At 45.3% G+C, this 14,736-nt stretch overlaps 1 protein-coding gene across 1 annotated transcript in view; it reads right to left on the bottom strand.

Moving 5' to 3' along the window:
• Positions 1-14,526, bottom strand: part of CAPN3 (calpain 3, (p94)) — a 56,811-nt gene extending 42,285 nt beyond the window's left edge. Inside the window, exon 1 of the mRNA XM_010848013.1 lies at positions 13,902-14,526. Within this exon, the coding sequence (XP_010846315.1) occupies positions 13,902-14,210 (309 nt within the window). The 5' untranslated portion in view covers positions 14,211-14,526. The remainder of the gene's footprint in view (positions 1-13,901) is intronic.
• Between the last annotated feature and the right edge of the window lie 210 nt (positions 14,527-14,736).

The following is a 14,736-nucleotide window of genomic DNA, read 5'->3' as shown; positions in this document are numbered from 1 at the left end:
GGAGAAGGCAGTGGCGCCCCACTCCAGTACTCTTGCCTGGAAAATCCCGTGGACGGAGGAGCCTGGTAGGCTGCAGTTCATGGGGTCGCTAAGAGTCGGACACGACTGAGCGACTTCACTTTCACTTTTCACTTTCCTGCGTTGGAGAAGGAAATGGCAACCCACTCCAGTGTTCTTGCCTGGAGAACCCCAGGGATGGGGGAGCCTGGTGGGCTGCCATCTATGGGGTCGCACAGAGTCGAACACGACTGAAGTGACTTAGCAGCACCAGCAGCAGAGCAAACTGCTTTTCCCAGTAAGGAGTGTGGCAGGTCAGCATGGACCTTTTTATTTAAACAGAAGTGACATATCACTAATGAACCAGCCTTAGGCAAACAGTTAAGAAGACAAGTCTCCAGCCTCCTGCAGCCTCCTATTCCACAACTTTTCACCACCTTCCATGGAACTCCTTTTGTAACTATGAGCCCTAATTCTGTTCACCACTCCACTTTCCCACCCCAGAATACCTGCTCTAGAGAAGAGATGTGATAATGATTCCTTACTGTTTTACTATGACTTTAAGTCAGTGCATTAGTTCTCTCAAAAATATTTACAGTCTCAGGCATTTATAAAGTATTAAATAGTCTTTAGTTCAGGAATAGAAAATAACAGCTCCAGTTTCAGGAGGAAGCAGGAAAGTATTTGGGAGCAGGAGTATGTTAATAAGCCACTTGGTCAGATCCAGGATCTTTGGTCTCAGGCTCTGGACCACTTGATCTCCTGTCCCCAGGAGCTGTCCCTTCTATCCCTACCTTTGGCCTTTTCCACGCGATGGCCTTCATCTTGGTTTTCTGGCTCAGCTCATGGGAGCCCAGGGATTGGATGCCTGCTGGGAACACACGGTCTTCAAAGAGGCACTTCTGAGCCAGGCACCGTTGTCTGAGAACAACAAAATCCTGCCCCTCATACTTGATGGGCTGTGTGGCAGTGCCCTCTCCGTTTCTCCTGTCCCTCTCACGGATCACACGGTCACAGAAGAATCCTGGCAGCAGGTAGGGCATGATGACCGCTCAGGGAGTGGAGCTGGGCCTTTGCTGTGGCCTCTTTCCTGCTGCGCCCTCGGTCCAGGCCTAATCCTCCCGTGAATGGGCCGGAGCCTATATAGCTCCTCCACCCTCAGCAGTGCAATGCAAATGAACACAGCCCAGAGAAAGGCCGTGGTCAGAGTCAGCAGCTTTGGCTGGAGGCCCCTAAGCCCATGGTCAAGGGGCCACGCCATGCCAGTCAGACAGGGAGCCGGCAAGGGGAGCAAGAGAGCCAGGGACGGCCCCAGGACAGGCCACAAGGCCTACAGACCTTCAGGCCACCTCCATCAGCCTTGCTGGGATTCTTTCTTTAAAAAGAGAAAATACAGTTACAGAGAGGCTTACCCTGCCTCAGCAAAAGGCATTCAGGCCTTTAACACTGGCGGCCAATGGGATATAGCATGGGGCCTTCGAAACATGCTGTATACACTAATCCTATACAGGCTGCTGAATGCATAGGAGGAATCTGCTCCGGGCCATTGTCTGAGGTTAATGAAGCCTTCATTCTCCTGATGTCCCTGCCCCATCCCCCCAAAGACCTTGACTGACCATTTCAGGACTCGAATCTGTGAGCGGAGCCTAGAGGGTAGGTAGCTTGACCTCGAATGAAAGTCCCTGTGAAAGTGGGTTCCAGTGGCTGTGAACTGACACACACTGTTCCGAGTTCAAGACCTTTGAGGCAGAGAACGTGGTGGACCCGGAAGGAGGATAAATGTGTGTCAGAATTACATTCACAAGAAATCTCGGCTTTTTCCACATTTCACCATGCTCAAATGGGCAGTTCGAGTGTGTGTACAAGGAGCTGGCCCGGGGAGAAACTCCGTTCTGGCAGCCTGTCCATCAGGAGGACGCGTCTCCCTGTCCGTTTGTGCGGGCTCATCAGTCTTCATCTACTACGTGTTTCTCAGTGTGTGGTCTTTGGACTACCTACATCAGAATCACCTGGGATGCCAGTTAAGAGTGCAGATTCCCAGGGCTTACCCCAGACCTAAGGATTCAGATCCTCTTGGAAGGGGTCAGGGAGATTCTATGTTCACTAGTGTTTGAAACTATGGTATTAGTTTTACAGGATACTATAATAGCTCGAAATTAATTTTTTAAACTTATTATTTTTAAGTTTATTGTTATTACTTTTTATTTTTGTCCATGCTCAGCAGCATGTGGGATCTTAATTCCCTGACCACAGATCAAAACTGTGCCCCCTGCAGTGTGGAAGCCTGAAGACCTAATCCTGAACTGCCTGGGAATTTCCTCAAAATACTTTTTGAGGTCAGTATTTTTTTTTAAGAAATAATTTTATTTTTATTTGGTTTATACATGAATAAAGTTTTTAAAAAATCAAACAAAAGTTATCTAGAGGAAGAGCAATCTCTTGCCCCACAAATCCCTCACCTCAGAGGCAGCCACTTTTAATTCTTTTAACTACTTTTTCCTGGTATTTACCTCTATATTTTTAAATAATATGCTTGTACTATTACTTTTTAATTTACTATCTTTAGAAAGTATCAATAGAGTTCCTACTTGGGGGAATGAAGTTTAAGTTTCTCACATTATGCTCTGCCCATTGTCTTCCCAAGATAACATCATAAATTTTAGAGAAATTAAAAATCAGTATTTACTTTAGTATAATTGGGTAAATATTTTCCTCTTAGCTAATCTCAAAATTCAGACTTAAATTGAAGAAAGTAGGGAAAACCACTAGACCATTCAGGTATGATCTAAGTCAAATCCCTTACAATTATACAGTGGAAGTGACAAATAGACGCACAGGATTAGATCTGATAGAGTGCCTGAAGAACTAAGGACGGAGGTTCATAACATTGTACAGAAGGTGGTGATCAAAACCATCCCAAAGAAAAAGAAATGCAAAAGGCAAAATGGTTTTCTGAGAAGAGACAACAAATAGCTGAGAAGAAAAGAGACGTGAAAGGCAAAGGAGAAAAGGAAAGATATACCCATCTGAATGCAAAGTTTCAAAGAATAGCAAGGAGAGAGAAAAAAAAGCCTTCTTCAGTAAACAATACAAAGAAATAGAGGAAAACGATAGGATGGGAAAGACTAGAGATCTCTTCAAGAAAATTAGAGATACCAAGGGAACATTTCATGCAAAGATGGGCACAATAAAGGACAGAAATGGTATGGACCTAACAGAAGAAGATATTAAGAAGTGGTGGCAAGAATACACAGAAGATATACAAAAAAAGATCTTCATGACTCAGATAACCACAATGGTGTGATCACTCATCTAGAGCCAGACATCCTGGAATGCAAAGTCATGTGGGCCTTAGAAGCATCACTACAAAGGTGTCCATAGTGGATGCAGCCTCAAATTAAAATATGCTTGCTCCTTGGAAGAAAAGCTATGACCAACCTAGACAGCATATTAAAAAGCAGACACTACTTTGCTAACAAAGGTTTGTCTATTCAAAGCTATGGTTTTTCCAGTAGTCATGTGTGGATGTGAGACTTGGACCATAAAGAAAGCTGAGCACCAAAGAACTGATGCTTCTGAAATGTAGTGTTGGAGAAGACTCTTGAGAGTCCCTTGGACTGCAAGGAGGTCAAACCAGTTAATCCTAAAGGAAATCAGCCCTGAATATTCATTGAAAGGACTGATGCTGAAGTTGGCTACCTGATGTGAAGAACTGAGTCCTTAGAAAAGACCCTAATGCTGGGAAAGACTGAAGGCAGGAGGAGAAGGGGACAACAGAGAATCAGATGGTTAGATGGCATCACTGACTCAATGGACATGAGTCTGAGCAAGCTCCAGGAATTGGTGATGGACAGGGAAACCTGGTGTGCTGCCGTCCATATTGTCCAAAAAAATTGGACATGACTGAGCAACCAAACAACAACAAAAACAATAAAGACAACAAATGCTCAAGAACTACATGAGTTATGAACAATTCTCTTCCTTGTTCATAATCAACAAAATGCGTCTTCTCATACATTTCTTGGCTATTTCTGTCTCTGTCCCTCCCATTTGCAGCATAATACTGCTGAGTTATTTCAACTTATTCCTCCTATGATGTCTAGAGTCCTGTCCGTATTATGACTTCTGGGAAAAGCTGCTGTCTTATGGGATATAATGGGAAGCAGTCCTGAAAGTTATTTATAGGATTGTCACTTTCAATGAAACTCATGGCCCCCATCTGCACTCCAGGATGGCACTGTGATGACTGATTTTCTGCTTATAGAGAGGGCTGACTCTCAATTGGGTATCTCATTTTGACTTTCAATTACCGTCATCAGTACTTCTTGATTCATTATGCTAAGCAAGTCATATACAGTATCTCATTTAATTCTTACAACAACTCTAAGAAAGTAGGAACTTTGATTTTCTTTTCACAGGTGAGGAAATCAAGCCCTGGGAAAGGTCAGTAACTTACTTGCCTGAGGTCACACTGGTAAGAGGTGGAGCTGGGATATGAATGAAGTTTCTTTGACTCGAAAGCATGTGCACTCCCTTTGCTGCCTATCCCGATAGTAATTGCTGGCTTACCTTGAGCACCTACTTGGACTTTATGGATACTGGCTCAGAACAGCCATTTGATTAGAGTATCACTATCTGCATTATAGAAAAGAAACTAAAAGCTTGGAAACTTTATGTGACTTGCTAGGGACAGAGTCAGGGTTCCGACCAGGTCTGTTTGCTTCTAAATCCGTCTGACTTAACCATTCTGCACCATGTCCCCAGCGCTTCCTCTTTGTGGCTAGTCCAGTGATGCAACTTCTCTCTAAACTGTCTGACAGGTGATGACACTAAAACAGATTACAAGAAGACCTCCTCCCAGCCAGGTTCACTGGAAAGATACTAATCCTGAGAGAAGCAGCTGCACAGGGACAGAGCGCTCACTGCACACAGCCTCAGCGTCCCTATGACTCTGCATCTTCCCTCTCTTCTCACACTGGAATGGAATAAATTTATTTCGTGCCAAACTAGGATTTCTTCCTTTCAGAATTGAGTAACTCAGGTCATGTGACTCCCCCCACCCCCCACTCCCCCACTCCTCAGTAAGGAAGTCACACAGGGTACAGTGTTAATTTTAGCAGTGATGGGCAGTGGCAGCAGTCATTAGAGCAAGAGACCTACAGTGTCCCCACAGGTTGTCAGAAAGCTTCCAAATCCGGGGTGCTGATGTAAAGGGCAAGCCCTGGGTCCTAGGAAGTCAACGGTCAGCTGTGTTCTACATTTCACTCCTTTTTTTCAACTCCAGTTCAGACTAAAAGGAACCAGGCTCCTTAAAGAAATGATTCATTCCAGGTTCTAGAGCAAGAATGTACAAGACGAGCCTGGGACTTTTTGTTGTGGCCAGAAAACAAGGAAGCAGTTGAAGATGAATGGTGTCATGTCAAGTGATAACAGGCAACACTGTCTGAAGATGGGACAATTTGAACATCAAAAAGAATAACAACTGCAATGGATTAAAATATGTTGCAGTGTTTCCTATTGATCACACTGTTCATAGGGTATTATTTCAAGCTGTGATCCTCAGGAATAGGGAGAACATAGGAAGAGAGTTGATTCTCATTATTATTCATGGTAGTTAGGTTCTATAAACTCACTGTGAATGTTCAGTTAATGAATATGGATGGAAGATGGAAATACAGTATTAGATTCCTGGGAGTCTCTGATCACAAGATTTTCATCAACCCATCAATATACAACCTTATTTTATGTGTATTTCTGTTTAAAGACACCTTATTTAATATGTGTTATTAATTCATTAACATTGAACTGACAGCACCATAGCTCATGCCTGAATGAAGCTTATCTAATACACGTATTTTCTCCTTAAGGCACATCACAGCCTTCTTGCACTTTAGAACACTAAATAGTACTTTGGCACACCACGTTGGGGGGCATTTTAAAAGAGATATCAGCAATAAAAAGTACTGAAATGTGACCAAATGTAACACCAAACAAACTATGAGAAGGACTCTTGTTTACAGTCTGAGAGCTGAAACTAGCAGGCAGAGGGTCACCTTGTCTGACTTCAGTTAGGAACGTGTATGGAGGGAGACAAATTTTTCACTGCCCTACACATGTCAGCAAATGACTGAAGGAGCCTTATGGATATTGACTTAGGGGTTACAAATAAATTTCAATGAGTAGGTGAATTCACAAATAAAGAAGTCCTAAGGGTCAACTAATCCTGGATCACAGCATTGACATCTCCAGGGAGGGAAAAACCACTTCCTTTAGAGTCAGAGGAATGGCGATTTGATCTGAAGCAACTAAAGGAAGGATGGCATTATTCACAAATAGGGAGAATTACAATATAGAGGAAACCAGATGACTCTGTTTCACTGTCTGCTGGGTCAGAGCTGGATATAATGTGCTAAAATTGTGGCCGGAAAAGTTCTGGCTGGAAATAAGCATGAACTTTCAGACTGTGAAAGGTTAATGCAGGAAGGAGATGGGGACTTCGTTTTGCCTTCAAAACCTTAACATCAGGAAAGGAGCCCCTCTATCTGGAGTGGTGGAAAGCAGTAGTTTCCAAACATTTTCAATTCTATGATTTATAATGAGTTTTTTATAGCAGTTTTTATACTCCTGTATAATATATACTATATATTCCTGGTGCTCTGGGGGTATACAGTACACTTCTAAAAGTTCTATCGTGATTATTTAAATCTGAAGTTTGGATGAAAATGGTAAAGAAGTGTCAGCTTTTTTAAAAAAGTAGAATGCTTCCCAGGTGTGAGCTGAGGCCTCGTGGTTCCTTGGAGATCTTGAACCCCCATTCACAGCCTCTGAGAGGTCAGGCCCTCCTTGCCCCCACTTGCTTCTTCATGCTTCTCTCCTTTCCCCATTCCTGTGCTTTCCACATTCTGATTTGCAGGTGTGCTGCCCAATCCAGCCTGTGAAAATCTAAACACTAACTTCCATCCTTTACTGAGGAAAGTCACATACTTGCCTCTAGCATTTCACAAGCTCATCAATAAAGGGATCTTTGAGGTTCAGGTCAAGGCGGGTCTGACCCTGGCAGATGAAGCCTCCTACCTTGTTGCTTCCCCCACCCCATTTTGTTTTCTGTTCTAGCTCTCCTTTCTCTTGTAAGTAAATCAGCATTTTTTTTTTTCTTTTTCTCCCCCAGAAAACAACCATGTCCAGCTATCTTCCTGTGATTACAAGAATCTTCCTACATTTTTCTTGGGTGTTTTCCTCTTGAAGAGAGAAGCTGAAGATTCCACCATGCTGAGGATTGACATATAAAAGCACATTTGGATAAACATGTATAAAATATCAAAGATAATTTTGTGGTAATAAGACCTAACCTGGAGAATGTAATGATTTATTTTAGTTTCGTTTTTGACTGTTCCATGCAGCATGTAGGATTTTAGTTCCCCAACCAGGGATTGAACCCTTGCCCCCCTGCATTGGAAGCGTGGATCCCTAACTAGTGGACCACAGTTCATAGCATTCTCCAGGCCAGAATACTGGAGTGGGTAGCCTTTCCCTTCTCCAGGGGATCTTCCCAGCCCAGGGATCAAACCCAGGTCTCCCGCATTGCCGGAGGATTCTTTACCAGCTGAACTACCAGGGAAGCCCACTAGACCACCAGGGAAGTCCTATTTTATTTTAAAATTTTGTCTGGTGTAACAACTTGGGACAGGGAGAAGTTAGTTCTGCCTGGATAGTGGGGACTTGGGAAGGGGCAGGGGACCAGGTCAGACAGACAGCAGCAAAGTCCAGCTTCAGGGGTTGGATTCAGGCAGATAGGAGCCCAGGAGAAAGAAATGGTTTGGGAAGAGGAGTATGAAGGGGATGGCAGAACTCTGAGTTTAGGAGAAAAGGGGTCTTATTTGTCTTATTTCTCCATTCTAAAGGCACTTTTTCCCCCCTCATATTTTAATATTCCTGAAATTGTTACACATCTTACATTAGAAACTTCCTTCAATTGCATTCAGCTGGGTGGTGATTGTGACCTTCCAGGGATACCCTCTGATAAGATCAAGAAAGTACCAGCATCAGAATCTTCTAGACTTGGTGAAAGACAGTTCATGATAAATTACAGCATGGAAAACTTATCTAAACTCTATCCTTAAAAAGAGTGTAATTCAAGAAATTTCCAGGTTTGGAACTATAAAGAGACAAAGTTGCCTGTTCAGAGTACAAAGGGACTTCTGTCTGTCTGGGAAAGAAGTTTCCTCAGGTCTAGGCAGAGGGAACTAGCTGACCCAAGGAAGCAGAAGAGCAAGGCTGACAGCCAGGTTAGAATAACAGGGCAAAGCACAACTAGATATGGGCTGTAATAATAATAACAGGTTAGAGGGAAGGCATACACTAGAGACAGGTGGGTGAAGCTGAGACCCAGCTCTGAACTGGCAAAGGGTCGGGCCCTGAATGGATGGCATGGGAACAGGACGTGAGAGGAAAAGGTAATTGGACAGCCTATGGCTAGAGGCCCAGCTACTGCCAGCAAATTATAGAACACTAGATCTGGAGATCAGGAAAAGGTGGTTAATTTCCCCAACTCCCAAGAGCCAGTGAAAACAAAGAAAGCTGAGCAGAAAGTGGCTCAGGGAAAATGCAGAGTCCCAGCTGTCAGCCCTAGGAGCTTAGAGGGCAGAGGAGGAAGGGAAAACAGATTTCCTAGGGGAAGAGCTGAAGGGATGAATTAGAGGTGGCTGTATATCAACAAGGGGTTCCCTGGTGGCTCAGACGGTAAAGAATCTGCCTGCCAAGCAGGAGACACAGATCTGATCCCTGGGTTGGGGAGATCCCCTGGAAAAGGAAATGGCAACCCACTCAATATTCTTGCCTGGGAAGTCCCATGGATAGAGGAGCCTGGTGGGCTTCAGTCCATGGGGTCTCAAAAAGTCAGACTTGAAGAGTAACTGAAGAGTAATAGCAGTATGTCAATGATGCAGTTTTGACCTCAGCTGTGAATGGGAGGCCCAAATACACTATAACCACTCCTGGCAGAGCCAAGAGACACTGAGACTGAATCCATCAAGTGCAGTTTAACCTGAAGTCTGACTTAACCTGGCTCCCAAATAGAGTTGACCCCTCCTTCTCTGGGATCCAGGTTAGGGTGGGGCTGGAATGAGACAGAATTTACTGAAAGGAAACTCTGTCTAGGGTCAGAGACAAGGGAGGCTCAGGAACATGTTGCCAGTCCCTGTTGCTGGAGGCCTTAGTGAGCTGAGCTGACTTGGAGGGTCTGCACCACACGGAACCCCTGTGCCCTAAGCCACAAGAGGATGTGAGTCAACTTGCCTATGGAGGGAAGGGCAGAGGCACCAGGAAGGGCAGAGGTACCAGGAAGGGAGACGCTGCTTCCCAAGGGAGAATTCCCTCATAGGCCTCTGGGTCACTGTGGAGTGATTTGGGGATCCCACATTCCCAAGGGTAAGGAGGACACCAAATGCACAGGTCTTGCAGCTGGCCCCTCACGCCTCTCCCCTCCAAAAGCAAAAGGGATTTAAGTTGTCCCTGATTTTAACAGTGATTGCAGGAGAGTGTGGAGAAATAACGTGGAATGCACAAGGCAAAAGCAGATGGGGAAATGGGAACATTTGCTCGCCTCCTTAGTCCCGAGGTTGTTAGAGCCAGTCGCTGAGTGAGCAGCCATGTTCCCCAGGGCATTGTGATCCCCCATTATGTGGTCACCTTCACACTCCCATGATGCACTCACATTTCACAATCAAACGCACTTTTGTATTTGATGGGGGATGATTGGAATTGCCCAAAAGGACAAGCAGTTACCTGCCCACAGGAGATGGTTCACACATAAATCCTCACAGTAGTCAGACCACTTCATTTAGATCAGGGACAAAGTACTCAAATACATTACCGTGACTAGTATCTTGTTGCTCGAGACACAGATGAAGCTGGAAAGATGTTTCTGGCATTGCCCTTTTTAGAGGCTGCACATCTAGTCATATTGGGAGCATTTTAAGTCCATGGGCACTCCCCCACGTGCCAGGCACCTGTAAGTCTTTGGTATGGATTAATGCAATCTTCACAACAATGTTGTGAGATGGGTCCTTTTATTAGGATTATTCCTCATTTTCTGATGGGGGAACTTGTGACAGGCAAAGAGAAGAGTACGTGGTCAAGATTACCCAAGTGTTATGTATCAGAATCTGACCTCAGGTCAGGACTGGGCTCTTAGCCACTCTGCCATTCTACCTCTAGCTCACAGGGGCTGCTGCTTCCAGGGCCCCAAACCCCTTAGACACTGCCCAATTCCTTTTGTGGCTTGTGGAGAACCCAGTAAATGACACCCCACTTCTGTGCCTGAGTTTTGAACCAATGGATAAATGAGACAAATGTGTAAGGCAGGTGGGAGTCGAAAATGCTACATATATTGTTCATAAGTCTGATCTTGGCTTCTAAAGCCCACAATTAGATAGATTTTGTTGCTAAGAGTTGAGTTTCTATAGCCAGAATGCCTGGGAACAATAATAGTACTCACCTCTCCGGGTTGTTGTGAAGATAAAATCAGTTAACATGTGGAAGCACTTAGAATAGTTATCGTTGTGTTGAGTTCTTAGGGTTAATTGTGATTATACTATTTGCCAGTATGTATGAGTCTCAGGGAGTCTGAGGACTCCCCTCAGGGACCTGCCTTTGGGAAACTTGCCACAAGGAACAGCAGGTAGCTTGTTCCCAGGAGGAAAAAGAAAGGAAAATGTTGGGCTTCACAGGTCGTGTTCTCTTTACGAACCCACCCTCCCCGCTTGCCCCACCCCAGGGGAGGAGAGAGGCCAGGAATGTTGTATGACCGCAGCCCCCACAGTGTGGAATGGAACACGGGTTTCACCCCACACCTGTCCCCAGTGATACTGGGCAAGAGTCATCAGTCTCCCAGAAGCCCTTTCTAGAACCACTCTTCTCTGCCCGGGGGTTTGTCATCAAGAAAATTTGGCTTAACAATTGGGAAGTGGTGTAAGGTTTGGTTGCTTTCTGATCCTAGAAATAGACGCTGTAAGTAAAGCGTGAAGGAATCAGATTGTTTGGTTTGGAAACTCAATGTGTGATGCTCTCTATTAGAGGGGGAAAGGCAGTGAGGCTGTGCCTGGTGCAGGTGAGGAGAGATCGGAGGAGGGTGCGTGGCCTGTGTCTCTCTTCAAGTGGAAAAGGTTGATGTTCAGCCGTTTATCTTAACTAGAATCATAGTTTGTCATGAGGAATTCTCCCTTTATCATCATCATCACCACCTGATTGTAATAAGCAATACTTGATTGTGAATAAAAATTCAGATTGGTGTTGACTGACTCTGTGCTTTTGATAGTAAAAGCAAGAAGGGCCTCTCATAGGATATAGTCCTCTTTTCAGACTGTATGAGCCTGACAAAGGTCACTACATCTATGAGATGCACGGAAAACTATGTCTCCAAGAAGTGCTTTACATTTCAGAAAGTTCGAGTCAACGCAGTAGTTCAGTCTCAGTCTCATTGCTGTGTGACTGTAGATAAGTCATATGCCCTTTCTGGACCTTAATCACATCACCTGTAGGTGAAGGGGCTGGATGGACCACATCTCCAAGATATTCCAAGGCTTACCATCTCTAATTCTGTATTCTAGCTTATACCAATGAACCCAAGAGGCAGCGTTCCCCAAAACTTAACCTCAGAGGAAATAGGGACATTTTAACAGAGAGTGGGCTTTGCTATCTGGACCTTTAGAAACAGTACAAAGTTCCAGACTTGGGGGGGTGGTGGTGGTGGGAGCACAATTTAGGACAAGGCTTCTCATGGCCTTCCTTTCACACTGACAATGACAGTTTGTTTCGGGACCCATCTAGGGCCTAGAGCATAACAGACCCATTTAAAGCATGTTTATTAATGTGTAGGTCTAAGTTTTAAGGCTAAAATCCACCAACAATTTCACTAAAAGCAGTATTTGTAAGTTTTTTTGGGTTTTTGTCTCTGCAGTACCGTTAGAAAAGGCTTTTAGGAATGATTAGGTTGGAGCACAGGACTGTCCCCTCTTAGAGGTCAATGCTCTGTGATGTGGGCTTTCATTGACCACCAGCAGCTGAGTGCCTACTGTGGGCCCGGTGCTTTGCTGGGTGAGGGGCTCCGAAGAGGAATGAGAATGCTCCCCCTGTCAGCTGATGGGAAAGGCCGTGAGAAAGCTGGAAGGAAGTGATACCTGAGCGAGGTATAAGGTATATACCCTTTCACAGGTATATACCCTTTCACAGCGAGGGTAAGGAAGAACAAAGCAGATAAAAACAAGAAGGGCATGGCAGGCAGACAGCAGGAGCAAAGGCTGAGAGGTATGAGAAGACTTGGGACAACAGAGCAGCTATGTGTGTCAGGGTCCAGGGGAGAGGGTGAAGGAGAGATGGACAGGGAGGCCGGGCTGGCTGGAGGAGAGGCAATCCCCCAGGTAGGGAGTTTGATCTCAAGGCCTGTGGGCGGGGGTAGGGAGAGCGGTGTGGTTGAAGGTATTTCAGCAGGGATGTGATGTGTCCCTGTGCCCTGGCAGCAGGGCAGTGACTGGGTTGGGGAATGAAGTCCTTTCCAATTCTCTCTTCTAAACCGAGGGCCCTCAAGACAGTCATGGACCTGACCACAGAACCGGTAGGTGGGGAGTGGGGCCCTTATGGAACACACAGCGTGAAGGCAGGGTTGCTGGCTATTTCATCTCAGGTTAAAATGAAACACATGGCTCATGAATAGCACCGGGCCCCAGTGCTTCTTTTTAGTTTGCCAGTGGCCATGTGGTTCCGAAATACAGAGCCCTGGAAAGAGGAGAGTGGCAGCGAAGATTACTTTTTCAAGCACAAAATGTTAGGATTAGAAGGAGAAGCCCCAGCCATCATTTGTCCTCACCTTCTGTATGAGGAAATAAAGACACACTACAGCGAGGTTTATCCAGTTTAACCTGATGAAGCTAAAAAACAGCACTCAGATAACATGAGTTCCTCAGGAGGGGCTCTCTCTCTCTCTGGCCTAGGTTAACTCTCCTTGCCTTCTGATCCCATGGCACCCTGAACGTTGTCTCCTGAAATTCATCTGTCTTGTTCAAAGCATGTCTTGCCCTCAGGACTCTTGGCTGCAGGTGGGCAGGAATTTTTGTTTTTCTTATTTACACTGACTCCTCAGTTGCTTGCCTGGCTTCTGGCTCTAGAAGACATTCAAAAATATTTATTGAATTAAAGAAAGGGTCATGCCAGAGGTGTGATCAGAGAAGGAAGCCTGGGAAATGTGACTTGCCTTCTGGTAGATCGCTATACATGGAAGTCAGAGGCTGGAACAGCCGTTAAGAAAAGGTTTTCATCCAGGCTGTCATGCGTGTCCTGAATAGGCTTTGCTGTGGTGTGTCTTTATTTCCTCATTCAGGAGGTGAGGACAAATGATGGCTAGGTCTTCTTCTAATCCTAACATTTTGTGCTCGAAAAAGTAGTCTTCGCTGCCACTTTCCTCTTTTCAGGACTGTATTTCAGAAAAACATGGCCACTGGCAAACTAAAATGAACATCACAATTTTCACCCTCCCATGAGAGAGTGAAAAAAATCTTAATAAGATGCAGCCACTCAACAGAGAGTAGATCTGGACTCCTCTCCAGGTCAGAATTTTGGAAGTTGTTTGGATATTCTAGTTTGGAATTTGTTCTGGGAAAGGAATATTTCCTTTTTATAGGGTGAATTAAATTGAGTTCCAATTGCTTTTGTAAAAAAACAAAGATTTTTTTCAGAAAGAGAGCAAGGAGTGAGAATGAGCCCTCCTCCCCTGAGGACAGAGCCCCATGGAGCTGCTCCAGGATCCTCCACCCAGTGCCCTGTGCCTCCATGAGCTGTGCTGTGGGGAGGTGCTGAGTAGGAGGTTTTCTCTGAGGGAAAAAAACCCAAGCAGCAAGCAGTCAGCTACTCACCGGAGGTCTCTTCCAGACGAACTGGATGGGGAACTTCTGGCTGTAAAACAGGGAGGTCTCGTCCGGTGGGAACTCAGGATCCACAAAAAGAACCTTCTTTTCCAGACATTTCTTGTGAAGCTGCTCGAATGTCTTCTCTTTCACCCCAATAATGGGAAAATTGCGGCTGATGATGGCTGAGTAGATGCCACTTGGGTTTCCACTCCCTGCCTCGGTGCCCTTGTCCTGGGCTGCCTGGGCGATGGGCCCTGGGGACCTGGGCTCAGCCCCTGTCCGTGGGGCCACAGAGGCGCTAATGACGGTCGGCATGGCAGGCAAATTTGGAAAGAAAAGGTTTTTAAAGACAGCAAGATTCAGCTACCTTTAAGGAAAGGAAGCAACTGCAAAGGGGAAGTTCCAGTGATTCTGTCATCAGAAAGAAAAATGTCCACATCCAATTCGAAGTTTAAAACCCATCAGAAGGTCGTCCAGCTTAAAAACTGAGCTGTGGTCCGGAAGCCATCAGTTTTCCTGAGGAAGGAGCACTAAAGGATTTCTGCAGCAGTTTTTACCTGGGGGGCTCCAACCAGCAGCATACATACCAGAGGGAGAGAAAGAGAGTGAGGGTTATGTTTCAGTGGCCCAAAGAAGCTTGAGCCAGGAAGACCAAAAATAGACATGAAGAAAGATCATGAGTATGAGAGCAATAGAGAGGGTAGTGGTGCAGCTAGCCTGCGTGATAGAGAGAGAAGGACCTGGTCAGGGATGTCCCTGTGTTGCCATGAAGTGCTGATGTTATCAGGAAATGAAAGGGGAATATTTGAGTACGTTGAAACTGAAAATTAGCAAAGAATGG

This window comes from Bison bison, unplaced genomic scaffold (genome assembly GCF_000754665.1).
Source record: "Bison bison bison isolate TAMUID 2011002044 unplaced genomic scaffold, Bison_UMD1.0 scf7180017864259, whole genome shotgun sequence".
NCBI lineage: Eukaryota > Metazoa > Chordata > Mammalia > Artiodactyla > Bovidae > Bison > Bison bison.
This window is presented reverse-complemented; position numbering and strand designations above follow the sequence as displayed.